The sequence below is a fragment of the Pseudopipra pipra genome, chromosome 8, assembly GCF_036250125.1.
Source record: "Pseudopipra pipra isolate bDixPip1 chromosome 8, bDixPip1.hap1, whole genome shotgun sequence".
Lineage (NCBI taxonomy): Eukaryota > Metazoa > Chordata > Aves > Passeriformes > Pipridae > Pseudopipra > Pseudopipra pipra.
In genome coordinates, this window is record NC_087556.1 from 15,510,233 (window position 1) to 15,533,584 (window position 23,352).

Consider the following 23,352-nt stretch of genomic DNA (forward strand, 5'->3'; position numbering starts at 1 on the left):
GGTTTTAAAAAATGAAAACCTTTGTAAAGAAGCAGCAACTATTTTGTATAAAGGAGGAGTGCTTATTAATATACTTTTACCTTTTATGGGTGGGGGCAACCTTTATTAGATTATAACTTCCAAATGTGCATTTAATGCTATCTGGCAGTAAGTTTTAACTATATAGGGAGCCTGGAAGTTAATAAGCCAGGATCATTAACAAAAAGGTTATAATTGTTTGTGTATTTTTATTTATAGAACTTTTACACCTCTCGCAATCTAAGAATATTCGCACAGGTATATGCCTGAAAGTATTGTGACTAAAGGCACACTTTACTTACAGAAAAGCTAATATACCTGAAACCAAATCCATCATTACTGTTATTCATCATACCCATAGCCAGAAACATTCTCCTTGTATAAAAGGAAGTTTTACATTTTGATCTTTTATGGACAAACTTGCAAGTTCTTACAGGATAAATGTGATTAGAATCACAGAACAACGCAGGCTAGAGGGGACCTTTGCAGGTCTCCAGTCCAAACCACAGGGCCAGCCTCAAATTTAGATCTGGTTGCCCAAAAAACTCATACTGGTAAGTTATGAAAGTCTCCAAGAACAGAGATTCAACAACTCCTCTGTTTAACCCTTCTCATTGTGACATTTTCCTCCTCATTGTAAGCTTCCTAACTGCAGTGAGGGACCTTGTCCTTGCCTCTTATCCTTCCACCACAAATCTCTGACAAAAGCCTTTCCCTCCCAGTACACTCCAGTTGTAACTACAACCTTAGCAGAACGTGTGTGAAAAGACTAAAGAGCACAACTTCAAAACAAATCATATAAAAACCTACAAACGTAATCTGAGCAACAGAGTCCCAAGTACCTGCTCTGCAGTGCTCATTCAAACAGACAACAGAGAGCATCAAGTGGATTCAAACTCAACATTTGAAATTAGCAGTAATTCTTTGCTAAGGAAGAACAAACCTGGGCCACTTTAACGGAATTTTGAGTAGAACCACCGGCATGATATTCTACTTTGAATTTTTTCACAAGTTCTTCGAATCTGTTAAAAAAAAAACAAAAAGAGGAAAAGAAAAAAGTTAAACTTTGCAATTTTTTTTTCCAGAAAAAGACATGAAGATTAGAAGTAGATGACATCACATTATTTGTAAACAAGAAATTCATACACATCAATTGTTATCCATGATGCAAGCTGGAAACATCTATTTAGATTTTGTCCAAATTACAATACAAAGTGTGACATCAAATTGAATTCTTCACCTTAAAGTTGAAAGTGGAGTAAACAACTGAGGGGAAAAAAAATATCTGAAGTATAGGCTTGACTGCAGTGAACTGTTAGATAGGTGAAATATATCCTTGAAGAAAAATTACATAAATGAAGATATTCAGATACTTATTTCATCCCATTAAACTTCACATTCTATTTCTAGTTTAAGTGAGAAGATTGAGATTTGTTGCCTAGTCCAAAATTAACTTGACCCAAACAATGGTGCTACATCTTAAACTTTCATATGAGATAGTATACTTTGACAGGTGAAGAACTTTGATGTGCAAATCTACTGGTGTGTGAGAAAATTTGATAACAGAAAAGGCAAGTGTCTCCAAGGTGAGCTTTCAAATCCTTCAAGTCATACAACTATGAAAACATAGAATTCTCTGTTAACATTCAGTAGTATATTAGGTTTGAACACTAAAACAAATATTTAAACTTTTAACAGAAATATCTAGCCTCATATTTCAGATCAAACTTTCCGGTTAAGAGGCAGTGTCTGTAAGACACTCTTCGTTGTCTAGGACATGTGTTCCATCTCTGATCACAGAACACCAGAGCTTAAGAACCAGACTCCTCCCTGAGCACAGGCTACAGAAAAGGGAAGTGTCACAGAAGAGGGAACAGGAACGAGGGAGTTGTGGAGGCTGCAGGGAGGTTGTGCACAAATACTGCATCCTGCCTTCAAATTCCAAGCACACTTCAAAATGAGTGGATTAAACACAGGATTAACAACCTCAGAAGACATTAGACTTAGAAGGAAATACTCCTGCAGGCAAGTCAAAATGTTTACTGTAAAATTTTTGCAGATTTGAGGTTCAAAATCACCTCAAGGTCAAACCTAATTAATAGCACAGCTTTACCCTTAATGCCTATTTACTTTATCTGTTTACCTTCAACAGATTAAGCCTGTCCAGTTAGATGTATTCCAATATATTTTACTGTATTTACTTCTACCGTCTTTATTTTGGACACAGTGAAAAATGAATGCTACCTGCCAACCCTACCTGTCCTCTCCCTCTCCCAATCCCAATCTCTTTACAGCACATGAATAACAGTTTTGGGGATAGATTTGTCAAAGAATGACTTGTTTGTTTAAAAGGTGTGGTTTTTTTTTTCAAAACCGTGTTTCTAATAAGAGGATTTTTATTTCTGCAGTGCTTTCCATCTAAAGTGTTTGAATAATGAGCTACTCACCCTAGCAAACTACCAATGGGCAGACAATTAAAAAGAACCAAGAACTAAATTACTACATATGCTTTTCACAGTTATTCATACTATTAATTATCAATTCTACGTCAAGCAATTGAAACCTCCAATGGCAGCAGTAGCTGAATGTGGGGAAAAAAAATAACAAAAACCAACAAGTCTCCTAACAATTGCTTCTCAAGCAAAGACAAACTATCACGAACCAATTAAGCATTTTGGCAACATTTTTTCTTTAATTTATTTGACATTTTACCTTTTCACTCAATTTGAGTGTGTACTGTGGAAATCACATAGTTATTTTTGTATTCTTGTATATCTACAAGCATTGCCACTTGATATTTTAATTCCTTTACTTAAAGGTAGCTAAAGTTTCCATGTCCATGTTATTTAATGGCATGTTAAACCTCATAAACCCAGTATATACTGCAGTTGATCACCTATGTTAGCAGCTCTAAGCCTAGATAAGTATGTATTTAAATACTTGTAGTTCAAATGAAAAATAAAATAGGTAGTATCTGAATTTGGGGAAAAAAACAACATTGGGAACAACCATAAAATACTGTCTGTATTATGAAGATTTCAAAGTGAAAGCTAGGTAATCTAAGAAATAATCTGAACAAATTATTTTACAATTACTTAATAGAATAACACAAACAATGGTGACTGTCTTCCAGTATTTCAGATGGAATATCAAGAGACCTAACTCCTTTTCTTGGAATTAAGATGGTGCATTCAATGTCTCTAACCATCTGTTATATAAAACAGAACGAGTTCATACAGCTGCAAGAAAAGTACATTTTGCTGGTCATTTTCCATGACACATCAAAAGGACAATATAAATTGTGATGTTTTAATCCACAAGAGCCTGGTAACCAAGTTGTATCAAGAATGACCTCAAAATTCAGAGCGCTGATAGTTTTTTATCTTAAGATGAACAGTTAGATGGACATTTTTCACAGTGTCAGCAGATGGCACAGGCAGCGTGGGAACACAGACTTTGTCACTGTCTGCTGTATGCCTGACCTGCAAAGAGAAGACTGTCATTCCAGCATGCTTCAGAAACATGGTGTTTGCTTTTATAAAACCCTCCACTTTAAGGAAGGAAGTTCAACTTCCAAGGTCCGGGAATGCTGAACAGAGCTTCTGTGTGTGCTTCAGGACTAAGCTGTTATCACACTTAGGATAATTCAAGAAAATTAGAACCTTATGAGCAAGACTGAATATTATTTGTGTTTCACGTTCTGCAGTTGTTGGTCTTTCTGAGTATTTCTTTAGGCTCTGCTATATCTGAGAACTATGACCCTTTTCCTGACCTAGCAACATACCATTACCTTAAATAACAGAATATAATAAATCCCACAATTGGCACCATATAAAGGGGGCCCTACTTTTGGTACCATGAATTTGTCCACCACATTAAAGCATTTTTAACAAAAACAAGTTTGCATTTGCAGCAGCATATGTTTTGAGCTGTGATACTGCTGATAACTCTAGCACTGACCAAAGAGGATATGTTAATGTTTTGCTCAGCTATACTAAAGGCAATAGCACTTCTGTCAGGTTTTTTCTTTTCTCCCTGTTTTAAAAAAGCATATACTACTAATTGAACTCGATACTGAAAGGTGAGCCTTTTCAGTAGCCTCACATTTGACAGAATTAATGGCTATTTAAAAAAAAAAAATTATAAGGTGGTAGTCAAAGAAGCTATTATACAAAGGAATACAAACAAGAATGAGAACATAATCTTTTAGCCTTTTTTTTTTTACAAAATACAGCTCCTTACGTTACAGGAGGTCGAAGTTTATTTTTAGAAGGCACAGACTCTTCTTACATACGCCATACCAATTTCACAACCCTGTTTGTCTCTCAGACCATTCATAACCTGACCATCGCCATCCATCTTCTCTGTGTGCTCTTACAAAATCAGGTTTAAACCTTACACTATTCCTTCTCATAGCAGCTCTTAAAAAGCATGATTTACACAGAAAAATGCACTCATCGTAACATCTAATCCCCTCAGACACCTGCAAAGATCATCTGTGCTGGCTACCCCTCTGCCCAGCTCTTGCCTCTCCCCACAGCTCTCCTCTCCCCCTTCTCAGCCATTGCAAGCAGAAGTCCCTTCTCTGTGTTTCCAAGGCCCTGCAAAGTGTTCTGCACTGAACACACCATCCTTCATTCGGTACATTCAGATTTACAACAGCCTCTGGGCACAAAGCTGTCAACAAAAATAGCTTTTCCCTCACTAACCCATGATATCATCCACTGTCCAGTTACTAGAATTTTCTATGACTATTAGCAAATCTACTTTAAATCTTCCTGCAAACTATCTTTCACCGTAATGTCAAAGAAAGTCATCAGCAAGGCAGTGTGATTTCCCGAGGCTATTCTCCAGCGGAATAGCTGGCAATCCTCTCCTGGATCAATACCCATCTCCCGTAACTTGCTTTAGACACAAAATCGGAGGCTTTTTGGAGCGGGGACTATCTTCTTGTTACACAGCAACAGATACACTCGTGTTTGGCTCACCAAAGCCAAACTGACAAGAAAAATAAGCACATAAAACATACCCTACAACTGAGAGCAGACAACATAAGGCAATGAAGTTACAGTAAGGAAAATTAAAGTAATTCAAGTAATGCCGTTAAGTTTTATGACACAATTTATATTAAACTACAAAGGAACTCTTTTTGAAGAGTTAAATGGCCACTGAATACCAACATTTAACTGTCTTATACAGAGAGTGTACCAGAAAAAAACATTCCTGATGCATATGTCAGAAGCTACTTATCTGCAAGAAGTAGAGGAAAGTAATCTCTTGTTTTTCAGCAGGGTGTGTTGCCCTGGATATCTTTTGATATATCTGCTTATTACCTAAGATGTACTCAATAGCATACATCAGCAGGGAGCTACACTTAAAAAAAAATCAGCTGCCAAAAACAGCTAGAGAGGAGAGAAAAATAATTTTTGCCCTTTTTCCTTCTGTATGCCAGATAATGACAGCCTGAATGTAAGACAAAAATCAGGTTATTTCGTATAACAATAATAAAATATTTTCAGTGGATTGTATATTTTGCTTGGTGTTATAAAAACCTTCAAAACCACCAAGATGGAAACCTCTTAAATAATAAAAGGTTGCAAGTTGCACATAAGTCTGTAACTTCTTTTCTTTGGAGGTAAATTGGAGCTGGGGATGCAGTCCTTGTTGATACCTCTAGAGAGGAAGGTAGACTACAGTTTGGTATGTTTTCAAGCTATTGGATAAATTTTAATTAGATTTTAATTAAAAATCATAATTAATGGTGATTCTGACACCTTTCCCAGGCATTTATTTTTACTGGCAAGGAGCAGCCATATTAAGACATGGCAATAGCTTTAAATGTTCAGCTGTGAGGAGAACCAGACTAATACACTGACAGTTAGACGTTTGATCCTTTTAATTGCATTTTTAAAAATCTACTTAAATCTTCAAATTAAGTAACCTGTGTCAGAATGTCTATGAAATCACTCCATAAATAAAAGAAAAAAGTATTTAAGAGAACATGCATCATATTATACAACCTGTTTTAATAATACCAAAAGCTCAGTAAAACTACAAAACCAATACCGAATATTTCAATTTTTAAGGAAACCCTCATGGAATAAACCAACACAAACAACTCAATAATGCCAAAGCTGCATCCTGATTGTTTTGCAGGGCATGGCAGAAGTAGTTATGCATACATCTGGACAAGCCTGTCATCTGTCACATTCTCAGTTTCCTCACAGCCTGGGCCAACGCCAGAGCGATGCAGGCAGCCACACCACCAGGCAGATGGGGCACATGTTGTTGAAAGACAACCTTTCCTGGTCAGTGTTAGCAGGCAAGCTGAAGCCCTCATCATTTCATCCTAAGGAAAATCTAATTTACATTTAAGGAACAGGTCTAGTCTGGAGATTCAAGCACGATAATTAAATCACAGGGTATTACTTTTAAACAGAAGGGAGAATATTTTAGGACAAATACTGTGGGTAAAAAGAAAAGCAATTCATATTTTTTAACTCTAAGGAATGTAGCTAATTTCTCTATCTAAATTGTACAACTCAGTATTCAAAGTTCAAACTCTAGAAAGGATAGTTACATATAGGAACAATGTTACCCCTACTCTTTGAGATATAACAAATTAAGACTGAAATAAAGACATAATTGGTTGCTCTTGCTTAAAATTGGACCTGAAAGAGCAAAAATCCCTTTTTGAAATGAGGTACATTCACAGAGGTACATGAGAAAACTTTATAACAGCTGCTTGGCAATGACTGACTTTATGCAGAGCTAGTTCTTCTTATTAGCTTGGCACAGAATTAAAGAGCTTGGGAATGGGTAGGGGAGTAAAGGGGAAGAATGAAACATGCTAAAAAGGAAGTATTGGAGACAGGTTAGCACCATGGACATATAACACAGCAGAAACCTAAATGTGTTAGGAATATGACTGCTAAAATTGAATAGAGCATATTATCATATTTTTCTCCTTTATTTACTGAAGTTCATAGAACGGTGACTCTTCATGAAAGCATTTACTGTTGCAAACTAGAATTTCGCATAAAGTATTTTCCTAATCACCTCATCCAAACAAACACCAAATGAAAAAAGCCAGTAATTCCAAACAGGTTAGGATTATGAGTACCAAATGTTAATATATGAAAGAAGAAAAAAAAAAGCATAGGCAAATTGCAAGATTCATAGCTTTGAAATATTTTACCACAAATGTTAGCAAGGTTGAAAAAAATGCACTTAAATGTCAGTTTGATAAAAGCCAAAAGAACATTTTCCACATGTGTTTGCATTTAGGCATATTGAAACAAGATGGAAAAAGTAACAGTCATTCAAATGTAAGGTTAAAACATCAGCTTTTAAGGATCATGATTTAAAGAAATTTCTCAAAGTCTTTTTTTCTTTTTTTTCAGCAGAGAGTCGGGCAAATTTATGCAAGTGTTCTTGAAAAGTCCCCCCCCCCCCATTCCAGATTATCTGGATATCTTCCTCTACATTATCTTGAAAATATACATGATTACACTCAGAAGTATTAGCCACCACAAGGCAAGTTGTTCTGTTGATATTCTGAAATGCTATAGGAAAATTAAAGAACAAACAAACAACAACCCCCCAGCCCTCCAAAACACCCTATACCACTAAATTATTGAAAGATCACATTTATGATTCTACCCCTAAACACAAATGAATACACTTGCTATATATACACAGAGCACCCCCTCAAATCTTAAAATTTGTGCACTATATGTAATTACTATAGCACCCCTCCATCTATTACATTTCTAATCCAAAGATTTTCAAAACTTTCACATGAGGATGGGTAATCAGGAATACTATTATAGAATTTCTGTCGGTTCAGTAATTTACTACAACTTCATGCTTTCCTCCCACCGTCTTTTTGAAAGATCTTCCAAAACATCAGCCAAGACTCAAACATTTTGCAGATCCATCATCTTTGCCACCATCATCTTTGTTGCAAAACACTGAAGCCAGAAACAGCTCTCTGCCCTTATGCATAGCTAACAAGGATCAAAAGCCATTGCAGGCAGGGAAAAATATGTGGCATTTACCTTCCTCATCCTTGGATGTGCCAAAGTATGTTCTGGAGCACTAAGGAACAAGGTCATTTCCTTTGTTATTTCTCTGCAGTATTACAATGTTTACCCTTGCTCCTGATGTTCCCAGTGTACATCTGGCAGCTTGTGTACCGGAATACTACTGCAAAAAAACTGGGGCATGTTCCTTTTGCTTCTCATAAGGAGCATGGGAAGAATACGTGCTTTTTGAGACCTACCAGTCAATTTTTCATGTCCAAATTTCACTGGACAATGAAAGGGCAAGTTGTTTATCATATTACAAAGCAGTGAACTTCCTAATCCTTCAACACTTCAGTGTCTTTGTCTGTTCTACAATAACAAAGCAGGAATAAAAGTAACACTAACCGATTCTGAAAATAAGACTAGATTTACAAAATTAAAAGCAAATTAGAGATCATAATCCTAATTATGCAACAAATATAAGAAACTGCAATAGATGCTTCCCACTTGGCACAGTAGAGACCAGGTGTTAACTGTCAATAAACCTTTAGTGAATGCTAATTGAAAATGCTGTTTCACAAGCATCAACTTATTCCAGCTCACATCAAAGTGAAAATTTGTTCCACTTAATAGAGTATTTGCCAAGAATATTTTAATATTAAGAGAATTCAGTCATCAGGAGATCCTAGGCCTTATCTTTGGTAAATTGAGATTATCTAAAGCTGTAGTACAAGTCATATTAAACCACTTGTAAAGAACTGACCAAAAAAACAACCACCCAAACCCCCCACAAACAAAGCAACAACAACAGCCAAAAAAAATCCATATGCACACTCACACTTGGTAGACAGAAATGTTTTGCTATAGTAATTTTACAATTTGTACTTTATCCATAAATACATCCAAACAGTAAAAAAGATGTTAGGTGCAAAGTTTGGGTTCCAGTTCAGAGTCAATAAAATATTAGGGAGTTTTGCAGAGCTGTTCCAAAACCAAATTATAAGCTAGTTGTTTCCCTACATCATTCAGATCAAGAAGCATTTAATCTAAGTAATATTTTCTATTAACACAAAGTCCAAAATAACAGTGACAGTTGCTAACCACAACCTAAACCAGTTTTTTGTTCTTTATGGTTCATGTCAATGCAACTACACTGCTAAAGTATCTGTTTTTCTTCACCCCTTGTGTTACTGTAAATCCTTTTAAATTAGTAGCCAGTTGGCACATTTAAACCAAGAAAACATTAAAAATAGACCAGGAGATAAAAGTAGACCAAGGAGATAGTTTACATCCACTCTAAACTCCTATTCACATGTAGTGAACTGTAAGCATTTCCTCATGAAATAATGACTGCAGAAAACACTGCTTTAAGCACAACCATCACTAAATACCAAGAGATATTTTTGGTTTAGTTCTCTTTAACCTCCCTATTTCTCAATACAGCTCTGTCTTCAATATACATTAAGACAGCCATCAGATAGTGGGTAATAACATGATTTTCTCAGCTCAGAAACACAGGCAATATTTATTAGCACAAGCACACGTGCTTCCTCCCAAGTATATTTCCTTTTTGTAAGTTTTTGTTAAGCACCTAATCATGTGTCCACATTTTTATTTTCATTAGGTGGCACTGGAAACTACCAAAGGAGTCAGCTGTTTATCAACACCTTTGGATACTTGGGGGTGGTGGTAGTGGTGGAAAATTAGGAAAGAAGGAACCTGAACTGTCCAGAAAGGATAACGTAGAAATACATCACTTTGACTTTTGGAAAAGACAAAAATCGGACTCTCCTTCAAGCAGGAGAACTTACACTGATGGGATGACATCCAAAGACTGGATACATAGAATAGGCTGCTTGGTCAGCAAATGCACAAACTGTCTACTAGGGAAACAACTACAGGACAATCTGTAGGGTCAGTGTAGTGCACTCACACTAGCCATAAGCAAATGCAATCAGGATTTGGAAGAAGTCTAACTACAGCAGCCTGATGTTTAGGAAAAGTTCATTCTTTCTGCTAAAATGGAGGCTTAGTCTTCCCATGCAAACTTCCATGCTACTACAGTTAAACTGACTCTGATACTTACACCAGCTTATTCACAGGTTTGTCAAGTGTTTTGACCACAGCACTACTGCCCTAAATGTAGATATATGCCAAATTTCTAAAAAGTAAAATAATTTATCTTGACTTACACAATCTAAGTCTTGTGGGTTATTTAGGAGCAGCAACACACTGGTAATATCAGAATCATTAAACTTGATGGGTTTAAAGCATTTTGTACAGTGACCACAGCAATACAAGAAGATGCATTAAAAAGCACAGGCTGAAGGGTCAACTGGTGATAATAATAATGCAAAAATATTTATCTCAAGGAGGTAAGAGAAAGTGTTCTCTTTTATCTCAGTATTTCATTGATCATTCGAAAGAGCAAACCCAAACAGCTAAATAATCAACAGAGAGTAAAAATTATTAGCTCTGCAGGAAACACCCTTTTGCCAGCAAAACAGAAAGAACTCTTCAGACTTGTAATATGCTTTACAAGAAGAAGACATGTAAATAAGATAAGATAACCATATAGATGGTAAGTGGCATTAGAAGTACTGAAGGTGACAAAAGGACTTGACACTCATGCTATTCTTTAAATAATTTCCTTTATAGAATAGGGTTTGGGAGTAATTTTTTTTCCATCTTTCAACAGTATGCTCTAAATATTTGCTTTTTTTAAAAATAAATGAATTTGCACTACCAAAGTCTGGAATTTCAATACAAATGATAATAATACAAAAATGAAGCAACCAGGTAACTTTGATTAATTACTCTTACATGAAGTTTTTTTTTACTTGAGCGGTGATATTTTCATCTCCAAAACAAAGCCTCTGCGCTTTATCAGCACAGAACCTTCAAACCTTGAGGGAAAAAGTCGAAGGAGAGACCAAGAATTGCACATAGAAAAGAAAAAAAACAATACAATATAGTCTCCAGTAGAGACCAAAACAAAAATGCTGGTTAATCCTTAAAACTAATACACAATGTTAGTGAATTTGGGGTTCTCTCAAGGACATAAGCTTTATATAGGGCTCATCTACTTAGGAATCTTTTCAGAAGACTCCTCTAGAACTAGTAACGTGTTCAAATTTTAGAAAGTGTATGATGTTCTGAATTAGGAAGCAACTATATATTTCTCTCTATCTGTAAAAGGTGACTGTCTTCAATTAACCTTCTTTCTCAAAAATGTTTCACTATTATACCATTACCTGGCTCCTCCTAAGTCTTCCAGTTTTTGAGATTTTCATATACATGATAATACAAGAATAATAATAGCGAGTGCATGCTTATTCTTACAGGGAGATTAGTCTCCATTTCAACACATTTTCTAGCTGAAGTTTTAGTTACTTGACAGAATATCTCCTGCAGAGATTAGCCTATTATTATTTGCTACAGACCCTCTCTGAAAGCAAGAAGCCCATTTTCTCCAGATGACTCATTAACAAGCACGACAGAATGAAGTGTTCCAGCCTGAAATGCCAGCAGCTAAAAATAACTCATCCCACAGCCTATGTCAATTCAGTCCATCTCTTCACTCCATAGGAACAATCTCAGAGGGTCACCTTTTGGAGGGAAAAATTAGCATATGGAATGAACTAGGAGGGGGGGAGGCACCAACCAATCAAAACAAAGGAAAAAAATCACAAGGTACAGAAAAGCTGCAAGGGGATACTACTGCATAAATCATTTCAAAAATGAATGTTCCAAGCAGCACTAAAAAGGCTAATTCCACAGCAGAACTATTCCTGGACTGAAAGGAAAAATACAAACATTTGACATAGATATGACAACATTAAGTTTCCCTCTGAAAAACTGGTCATTTTGACTTCCCCTGTCTGTATAAACCCTGCCATTACAACACTAACAAGACAGGTTTAGTGACACTCCGTATTACTCTTCATGCTGTTATTAAAAAGCTTATGGTCAGCTGTTAGGTTGCACAAAATCCCACCAGCACTTTAGCTGAACAGTATTTCTGAAAAACCAGCATTTTGTCACATGAGATGTGCATTAAAGAATTCATCTCTGCTCCCAAGAAGACTGGAATGAAGGAGGAAGAAACTTTCCTTCTTACCCTTAGGCCTGCAAAAAAATGTAGTAGTTTTTATGAAGTACAGAAATGCATTACAGACCGTGAAATTGTAGAATAGTTTAGGTTAGAAGGAAACTTTAAAGGTCAGTGAGTCCACCCCCCCTGCAATAAGTAGGGACATCTTTAACTAGATCAGGTTGTTCAGAGCCCCATCCAATCTGACCTTGAATGTTTTGAGGGATGAAGCTCTCCTCTTGATCTGCTCCAACAGATCCATGTCTTCCCCAGAGATGGATGGAGCACTTCAGGTCTCACAAGGGCAGAGCAGAGGGGCAGAATCCCCTCCCTCAACCTGTTGGCCATGCTGCTTTAGATGCAGCCCAGGATGCTGTTGCCCTTCTGGGCTGAGTGCACACATTGCTGGCTCATGTTCAGCTTTCTATCAGGGCCCCCAAGTCCCTCTCGGCAGAGCTGCTCTCAATCCCTTCACCCTCCAGCCTGTACTGACCCCAGGGATTGCCCTGACCCAGGTGCAGCATCTTGCTTACACTTGGCCTTGTTGAACCTCATGAGGTTCACATGGGCCCACTTCCTGACACAGAAAATCCCACGTGGGAACTCAGCTGCCAAAGATCAGTGAGGGTTACCTTCTATGTCTGGAAAGCTGCTGGAACAAAGCACCTGGTCATCAGTTCCTGGTAGTTAACTGTCTCACAGTGACCACTACTTTGGGAACAGCATTTTCTTTACAAATCAATTTTTAAGAAAAGACTGAAAAAATTGAATTTAATCGAGAAAAGAAATGTCTAGAAACAATATGGACAGTTGAACAATAACTCTTCAACACAAATACTCAGTAATGCCTGTTATATTTCTCAGTCCTTCCCTCCAGTCTCAAATACTAGTAATTAAGCCTTTGAACTGACTGGATGTGACCATAGCTATGTTCTTACATAATACCAAGCAGAGGAACATGAGCCATTTCAGCTGTTTTAAGCAGCGTTGGTCACCATTATACACTGCTTTATTATTGAATATAAATGCATATTGAATGGTTGGGTGGAACATGACACCGATGTTAGTGTGGTGAACCGCTTGCAATAAAACATTTGGCCCTTATGCCCAAGGCTGGCTGGTGGGGTTTTTTTCACATTACAGCAATAGTACCCAATTCAAACACTCTTCCAGTGTACTCTCTGAAGTACATGTAGCCTTATGAGGTGATCCACAAAAAGCACTGTTGCGTAGAGAGCTTCAAGACAGTGTCACTACCTGACCAAAGATGGTGGGTGACTTCCCTGTAACGTTGAATGTGCCACTGTGTTCACAGGCAAAGTCTACCTTTTTCTAGCAGAAGCTCTTGACTTAGTCATGCCACAGGAAGAACGTCTCAAATTGTGCAAAACTATTTCCCTCTCCAACTTTTATTCATTAATTCTACCGTAAAAATAGTAAAAGTATAAAAGCCTCCCTCCAAACACTTTCTGACATTAGAGAATACAACAAGGGAGGTTGTAAACAAACATTACTCATCCTAACTCCCTCTACCTTAGAACGACTAGCAGTAGTGAAAATATTAAACTTTACATATGAAATATGTCTGAAAGTTTTCTGTAACAGAGCTGTTATTTCTATCAAGACTATGTACAAAATCAGTAGGAATGGAAATGCATCTTATCAAAGAACAAGTTGAACTGATGAAACTTGCAACATTTTCTCACTTTGTATGCCATGTAATGCTTGGAGTATAAAATTTCAACCAAGGTGAATTAAGACCAACAATTAAACCAATTTTATATATTTTATTTAAATCCTTAAAGACCTAGGCTTTTCAAAATATATTCGAAACAGGTTATTATACAAGTCACAGTCAAATAATGAATTCAAAATCAGAGTTTTCAGTTTTAATAAGTAGTTTGATATCACGGTGAACTCTAATTTGTTTGCTTGAACAGGGTCTTTTCCTAGTGAGTAGGAACAAAGCAGCTTTGAATCACAAACAATGCCCTGCAGTCAGTAAAACTCATGAGGTATTAATTTACAGTTTCATCTGCGATCGGTTAAACTGTATGTGAAATCTTAAACATCTTTTAAAAAAACACCACAAATAGCTCAATGAGATATTTTTTCTACAGTGCTTTAACAAAAACCATACATTATTAACTACTATTGTTAAAACAGAGCCAAATGCAAGTTGTGTTTAAAGCTTGCATTCTAGTAACTAAACAATATGGGAAGATGTTACTCTTCTATAATATCTAAGAAGTTGATACGGAAGTAACAAATACGGTCTCCAAAAATATTTTTACTCTGATTTTTAACTCATACAAGAATAATAATACTAAAAACAATATTAAAAACTAAAAACCCTCAACAATCAGGAAAAATGTATGTGTATGTGCATATATAAAAACCACATTGTATGTATGTGTGGCTATATATAAAATGCATTGGACATAGTATAATAACTACATTTTTTTCTACAGTTTATATACCTATCTCTATATAAGAAGAAATAGCAGTTTAACTGTCTAGGATCAGAGCACTGTCAGCTCACGGTCCCATGTCCCTCATCTCTTCCTTGGTTCACAAGTGCCCACATTGTGGCTTTGTGTCATACTTGAAGGCACAACTATACTTGTAGAACTTGCTTTTGAGGGAGACAATATAGCAGTGATATATAATTGTGGTCAATTGTGAATACTAGGAACATCTGGAACATTTATACTCCTCTTAAAACACAATTATGTTGCAAATACGTATTTATTTCTAAAAAGTAACTTTTCATAACAGTTGAATTAACTTTCCATAATTGTTGGGGACTGTCCATTTTAAAAAACTTAAATATTTTTATTAATAGGCTCTCATTCATTATAGAGGGAAATTATGTTAAGTTTTAAATAGAAGTCCATTATGAAAAATGTATATGAATATAAAATACTTGAAAACATAAGGAACCTTTTGCAAGTCACAACTTAAAAGTAGTTAGCATTCTTCCCATGTTTAGAAAAACTTGTTTTGAAAATATGAGACTTTAATCCATCAGTCACAAAGGCAATTCATAACTGTGAGACACCTTTGTGAAAAGTTCTACTTCCCTATAGAACCAGGCACATAAGTACATACACTTTTTTACTGCCTAAACATGGATGGTGTGTTATGTAAGTTACTATAGATCAGGACTTAACTATTGCCTTTCTGTTGCACAAATCTGAACTCCTGCTGTGGAAATGACATACCACTGGCAACCTTTCCAGGACTTTGCAATGAGACCTCCTGGAATGCTATACAGAAAACTGTCATGCACAGTGGCACGTACCTCAGTGCATCAGTAAGTTATCACATGGACATGTTTTTTAAAAAACTGAACTCCTGAAATAACTAGTTAAGTACTGTGGACACAATTTACCATTGTAAATTATTATCGCCTCGTTAATAAAAAAATACTAAATATTACCAAAAATTGCTAAAGTTCCAAATTATAACATAATGCAAAATGTGTTATAATTTGAGAAGAGAGCTATACAAAATGTGTGAAGCAGTATTAATGGCCCTCAAAATCCTTATGTTAAAATCACTTAAGTTCCAAGTCAAACACTTTGAAGTTAGGAAAAGCTGGGTATAAGACTTTAGTTCATTCTTGTGTGCTGCTTTCTATTCATCTCCCTACTCAGTCTGTGGGTCTACACCTTCCATTATACACCACTTACGAAGACACAATTGGTGACTTTCTCAGCAGTATTTTGTGACATAAATTTCTCTGGTGAAACACTTGTATTTGAGCATAAACAAATATATTTACATAGGATTCTACTGAGATTAAAGGTATAATCATCCTCTTTCTGTGGGAGCACAAGGGAAAAAAAACACTGATTTTGAGTACTCAACATTTTAGACTTAGGACCTGTTTTTCTCTGCATTCAGGTTTATTTAGTACCTAATATATTTGAAGTATAACTTCCACTCATCTCGTTACAGTTGTATGTACTCAGCACGTTAAGATCACAAGTCAGACCCTCAGAAAAGAAAAAAAAAAATCACGTGTGAAAATTAGAAAAGTTACAGAGAAGACCAGAAATGCATCTTCCAGAAGATTCTTCAGTTCTGCTGTAAAGGAACCACATCCTCACTTTTCACTCTCTCTCTTATCATTCGTATTCACATATCCCATCTTCCACAGCGTATGATGTTCTATGCACAAGGACATCTTTTCATTACAGAATTACCACCCATTTCATACTGTGCTCTGAACAATTCTCCATAAAAAACAGTGTATGATCATATTATCAAAAAACCATCGGCACGGAGATGTCCGCTTGTTATCAAGACTGAAGGATTTCAGACAATCACACAGGTGACAGTTACTGCCACCTTAGTGGAGATGACAATAACTGCCTGTACAAATGCTGATTGTCAGTTTTAACATAAACCAAGGCAGATTACTTTACATCACTTTCAGAGACAATGATTAGGCACATTCACACTAAAAATACTCCCAAAAGTAAACTCTTCTGTTTCACATACAATCATCACGTTGTTATTGGAACTGATATTTAACTGCACATTTGTTAGCTTAACTTGTAGAAAGGAGAAGTATTTCCCCAAAATGTAAACACAATATATCACTGGACAAAGACACATCCTGAAGACATGAAGTATTTAATATCCAGAGAAGTTTCAAAGACCTTTTTTTGCCTCATTGGTTCAGTTTTAGATCCTACAACAGAGAAATCAAGCTTGGCTGGCAAAGATCATTAAGCTAAATCAAGTCTTTGCAAATTGAAGGGCTCTAAATGGCTGACCTGCAAACCTCCTGGAAAAATGAACTGAAGCTGCTGATCATCTGAACACATGATTATCTTAACATGACTTGGAGTTTTAGGACAGTATTGCAAATTCAATGGCAATGACAATCAAAGCATCACACACAAATCTCAAATTAAGATTCTGGAAGACAAATAACTGTATTTTCCCAAGCCCTTATTGCAAACCGTCTGGATCTAAGAATTTCATATATGTATTTTATCAGCAGAAACCTTGAACATGGACAGACCAAGAGCTTATACAGCAGAAGAAAATAAATCCTGGTCATGATTTTTTTTTGTACCTAAACAGGTAGAATTAAAAAAAGTACTTTTTCAGATGCCTTTCTTTGCAAAGACGCATATCATCCAGAAGAGCAGGCCCGAGGATAGCAATCATTATCCATGTGTTCCCTGGTTCCTATTTTCAAGAACTTATCATACTTTCCTCTGAGTTAGAAAATTTAACTTCATTTATTACTCAATTTAGTTTCTACCTAGTATTTTACTTCATGAAATAACTGTTCAAGTCCCTTATTCCCCTGCAACCTTTTCTTAGTTACACTAAGCTACTTCTGAGAGGAACGGGGGTTTTTACACGATCTCATCTGCAGACCGTGTTTTCTTTTGTTGGTTAGGTTCTTTCTTGTATTTTTAAGAATTTTCTATTTGTCTGTTTAATGTCTTTATTTAGGAGCTCTTTTGGAAACCATATTAGCTCTGTGTGGCATCTGTACTTTTCAAAGTAACTGCATCCTGCAACTCAAACTTTTAGAGATTCTCCAGGTGGCAGATTTCAGTCGTTCCTAGGCCTTGTGAAGGGAGAGGGAAAAGAGAGCATGCAGACAGCCTTCTTCACAGGGAACTCTCTCACTAGTGAGGGCAGCAGATACGTTAAACTCCTACGAAGAATTATAGGTGGGTAAAGCCTTTAAAAGTCCGAGCAGAATTTATATATTTAATTTGTAACTAATCATTTAAATAACATCAGAACTGAGGCAATTGCCTATATTAGATAATTAGGTATAGCATTCAGAACGACCACCATGATCTGCTTAAATGTATTATATTATCAATGGTTTCAGCTTGTAAAAATAATCTGTTCAAAAAGAAAGAACTAGTTTCAGTTATTCTTCCCCTAGGAAAAATGAAATCTTTTGTAACACATTATTGATAAGAAAGTATTTATGTACACTGTTTGGCCTAGTGACTTCCTTTATTTCCCTCTCCTTAAGTGCACCAATTTTTTGGTTAATACAGTAAATCTGTTGTATTAAATCTGAACCTGATTAATGATGCACTGTATCAAGCTAAGTAGAATTAAATTAGTGTATAATTGATTAGTGTGTAATTGGAGCAGAGCTGTAGATTTACCAACATTAATTAGGATGGCTTATTACAGATAATTTATGTTATCATAATATAAAACAGAAAACTGGTTCACCAAGAAAGCTTAACTTAAGATCAGGTGGGCAGCCTCACAGATTAGAAAAGCGTACAAACGAATGCCTGGCAAAGTTCTTTAAGACATGTAAATCATAACAAGCTAAGTCTTTTAAAGAAAGTTAAATTGCTGATTAACCTTTTACCCTGGATTTCCTAAGCAATTAGACTGTTCATACTACTTTTCTATAACAGACTCTTCTAATAGAAGAGGGTACATCTACAAAGCTGCTACAATTAAACATCAAATCCTTTTAGTCAGTACACAAAACTGCCAGACTGAGAACAGGAGGATGATTATTACTCTCAAAAATTAAAAACAAACAAAAAAAAACCCCACCCCAAAAAACCCCAAACACCTCTAATGTTAAAGTGTACAAAGCATATGCACTTCCTAAGCAGCAGAGGGAAATCAGCAGCAGCAGCTCAGCCACCAGTCCTCATCCATATTTGCTGAATACTCCTTTGGATGGTAACTCCAGTGTAGATAGAGGGAAGAACTGCACATTCCCCTGAGTATGCTGCCATAGTAATTATGTTCATTATCTTGCATGCTAACAACAAAGATATAATAATCTACCAGTGAATAATTCATACCTTGTCAGGTCCCTCTATGATGCTCATTACTAATGGTTCTACTTACAGGGCAACTTAGAATGCGATTTTTTTAAAGATGCATTTACTACATAAACAAAATCTTTAAGTAAGTTTTACCTTCTTGGCTGTTAACAGATCTACCAACAAGTAGAAACATTTTATTTTTAAAAATAATTTTCTTATATATTTAAATGAATACCAAACAGGGAAAGTGAAACAGCCATTGAGTAACTTTGCAGATAAACATAAAAAATTATTTGAAAAGGTAAACTGCAACACTTTTTTATTGTAAGTTAACAAAAAAGAAGAGTCAAAAAGCTTTAATAATTTTAATCAAAGCTTTAATCATTGGCTCTCTTCACTCCCTGTCTCCTAACGCTTGCTTTATTCACAACCAAAATTAAAACATCTTACCATTATTTTATTTCAAAGAATCGAAACAAACATCACATTTAAGCAAACAGATTAATATAACTGACTTGCTTACTATAATTGATAATTACAACATTTTTCTATTAACAGAAATAAATTCAATATCTCTATGTCTACTGCTATGCCTTCCACTTTCACTTGCTTTTATAAATCTCTTTCATTACATTTGCTGAACTCAGCTTGGAAAAGTTAAAATTAATGCATCGTAATCTATTTCAAAAACTGTTTCAGGTTTAGAACTGCCATGACTTGTCTGATAAACCACATATATTACTGGATTCTCAATGTACTTAGCTTCAATAACCTGAACACACTAAGGTACAAAACGCCCTTTTTTTCCCCACCCCTGCTCTCAAACTCAGTATTGGTCTCTCCTAAACATTTTTATAGGCTTACAGTTAATCTAATCACACATTATTTATTCACACAGCTCAGCACCAGTGTTGCTCTCTGTATATACAAGATATTAAGACTATAATGAAACTCAACAGGAATAATCACAATTGATCATAATGTTCTGATTTACTTTTTGCATCCTTACGAGAATTTTCAGCAAATCCATTCACACTAAACAAACACAAAATCAGTTTTCTGTTTAAGATAATAATGAATTAGCCAAATGACTCTGGCAAAATGAAACACCAAAATCTAAGACAAATAGAAAAAGCTCCGTACCAAGACATTCAAATTCAGTTGTATGAAAAAAAAAACCTTTAAAGTTTAAGAGGACCCTGTGGATCAGAGATCACGATTTACAGGAATGAATGAAAATGCTTCTTGCTATTAATTCATTATGTGAGGACACAGAATTAACTGCCTCGAGTGGTTAAAAATGTTCTATAACATACCAGCACTTGTCAGTGTCACCTCCCCTCGGTACTCTGCTGTTTACATCGCTTTCAGACTGTTACACTCCACGCTTGTGCAAGTTCACTTTGCTTCATTCAAAACACAAACAGCGCCCATTTCAACGTGGCCAAACTGTGCTTGCTGGCTCCACAAAGCTACCCACAGGATTAACAGTTTACCCAGAGCAGTACCACAACATGCAAAAGTTTAGAAACAAAAACAGAGTTCAAATTTTACTTTCACACTCCTCCAACTGTTGCTTCTCAGGGTAATTTCAGTATCTGACGCCTTTTCAAACTTTCCAATACACTTAACTTCTGAATTTTCCTAAACAGCATCTGAATCTATTACGCCAGTAGAGCATCTTATTCATTACTATTGAAAAAGCCTTTTATTTAGATGGTTTTATTAAATAGACACAATGTTTGCCAACCGAATCTTCAAAGCATACTAAAAAGGGAAAGGAAAGAAATGCATTTGTTAAAAATGTGACAGTATGTGGAAACACATTTTAACAAGAAATCCAGAAATACTCAGGTATGTTTGATTTTTAATAGGTTACAATGAAATTATTTTCTGAATAAACTGTGAGCCCTTTCACTTCTTTCCCGGCACTGCTGCCTCTCCATTATCTACTTTATTATACAAGTACTCATGCTCCAGTTGGTCTCTAAATAAATCATCCTTCCATAAGTAAAAGAAACTAGTTCCATTCTTAAATTATGAAATTTAGATCAATTTTCTGGCACTTTAAATCAATGTAACTAATGGTCCAATTTCAAATCAATTTGATGCGTGTAATTTACAATAAGCATGCACGTCCTTCCTCTGAAAGGCTAACAAATGAATTTTACAACGACCACACCATGACTATCATAGGAATTCAAACAAGTTAAGAATGCTCAGCTATAAAGATTAAGAAAAAAAACCCCAAACAAACCAACAAGACGACACATTCCTCTACCTCCAAAACCCTTTGAAAGTCAACCCACATGCAGGTCAAAGTGCTGCTCTTCCCCACAGTAATTCAAACGTGCTATCAAGCCTCTCTCATCCACAGAAGTAGGTCAGTTTTTTCATGCTTGGCCTACTGACAATTTGATACATGTTGGTACTTTTTCCACAAGTTTAAGAATAGAACTGATCTCTCTTTCTCTCCCTCAACAGTGATATGACAACAATACTCACCAGAAATTCCAGCTCACTGATAACTCAAGGTATGGCAGATGTACAAAAACCCCAAAACCATTTCAGGCTGAGGAACAGTCATTCAAAATATTTCAAATCCTATACACTGGAGAATCAGGCCCCAGTCCAGATGCTCCAGTCCAACTTCAAAACAGAAGTCAAAAAAAACCAAACCCTAAGAAACAGGTTAGTAATCTATCAGTACAAGAAAGTTGAGGATGAATTAACAGGCTTCTAAGTAAATAACAAGGAAATGAAAATAAAATGTGAACCTCAGAGAGGACAATAGATGCATCATCAAACAACTTCCTCCTCCCTTCTGTTAAACTCACATCACTTTCTCTCATGTATGTCAAGAGTGGAGGGTGACAATTCCCACTGCTTATTTCACTCACAACTTGGGTGGTACAAACACACAACTATTCCATTTCTTTCTTTTGCTACTCCCAACATTTTTTTCCATGTTCTACTTCTATTTAATATCTATGAACTTTGTTTTACTTAAATGATTTGGCGAGCAGCAATTACTCTGACATCTAAGTATTGCGAATGAAATTAAAAATACACCTGATACCAAAAAAATCTTGCAGTGATATTAAAGTCTCTACTAAGACAGTTTGTGCTAAGGCTAAAAGTAGAACTTATCTTGAACCACAAAAAGGGGAGCAGTCAGCTACTAGTACGCCAGATCCAGTTTATGAAGACCAAACTTTTGTAAAATCTTAACTGTATGAAAACATCCCTGAACTAACAAGCATTACTAACAGCCAGTTCATGCATTCAAGTCCAGTCCTAATTTTTCTCTCATCTTTAAATCCCTCATTGGTCGTTATTCTTTTCCAAGAATAGTGGTGAGCTCTCCACCATGTCTTCACTTGTTTATTCTTCAGAGAAGAGAAAAGCTTCAGATACATTAACAACTGTGAGCTCAGCAGCAGCAGACCCACATTTGAAAGGTTCCCCTATGCCAGCGTACCCATGCAGATATCTCAGTGGACAGTGCATTGTCCCAAGCAGTCCTAGGACTAAAAATCATTTAAAGTTCCTATATATGGAGCCATGATAGAGCCAGACAATTAGCTGATGTTAGGAGTAGGCAAGCACTGTACAGGTGTTTCAGGGCAGCTTCAGATTGGCTCTTGCCTACTCCAGTAGCCTGAGTTCACAGCTGCTGGGGCAGATAAGGCATGCTCCTGGAACACACTGCCTTTTTTGTTTCGCTCAAAAAGAATTCAGTTTATGTGCTCAGAGACCACTCTACAATGGGAAGTCAAGTACAATAAGTGGGGACAGATGGAAGATTCAATTCAGAAGTAGAGGAAACCCAAACTAGACACTAAAATCAATGCATCTACAGAAAACATTAGCTCAATCTGCCCAGACAGCATTCAGATTAGCTAAGGGTTTTTTCTCAAAGGCTAATTCCCTGCTGTGTTCTTAGGATTATACATAACATCCATCTTCCCAACTACTATTCCTGTATGTAATTCCAATAAGTCAGCTTATTTAAGCACCCTTCATTTATGTATTAGCACTGACTTGGACAACCAAGTCCAGTTAAACAAAAAAACCCAACAAAACAAACCACGCTTTAAAAAAAAAACAAAACAAAACACAAAACAAACAAACAAAAAACTCCCCACCAAACCACCACCACCCCAAAAAAAAGGCATTTACATCAACAGGTCTGATTTCCAGAGCTGTAGTAACCTACTGTACTATAGGTAGCAGTACACCTCAGACAACCGCGACACTTACTCTCTTCTCCCAAAAGCAGTCATACTCACCTTTCCACTGCAAAGTACACAGAGGAGCTAAGGCTACAGCAGGGTCTGCCCCCGAGGTATGATATACTTGGAGTAAATGACTTCCACTCTATCAGCACCAGAAGGCATTAGGCTAACAGTACTTTGCATCC

The 23,352-nt window shown here is 36.2% G+C and overlaps 1 protein-coding gene across 2 annotated transcripts in view; it reads right to left on the reverse strand.

The window, feature by feature from the left end:
• The window catches only part of ADK (adenosine kinase), a 277,174-nt gene that overhangs the window by 202,554 nt on the left and 51,268 nt on the right, over positions 1-23,352 (reverse strand). For both annotated transcript variants that reach the window (XM_064663829.1, XM_064663830.1), the window contains exon 4: positions 962-1,040. In XM_064663829.1, the coding sequence (XP_064519899.1) occupies positions 962-1,040 (79 nt within the window). The remainder of the gene's footprint in view (positions 1-961; positions 1,041-23,352) is intronic.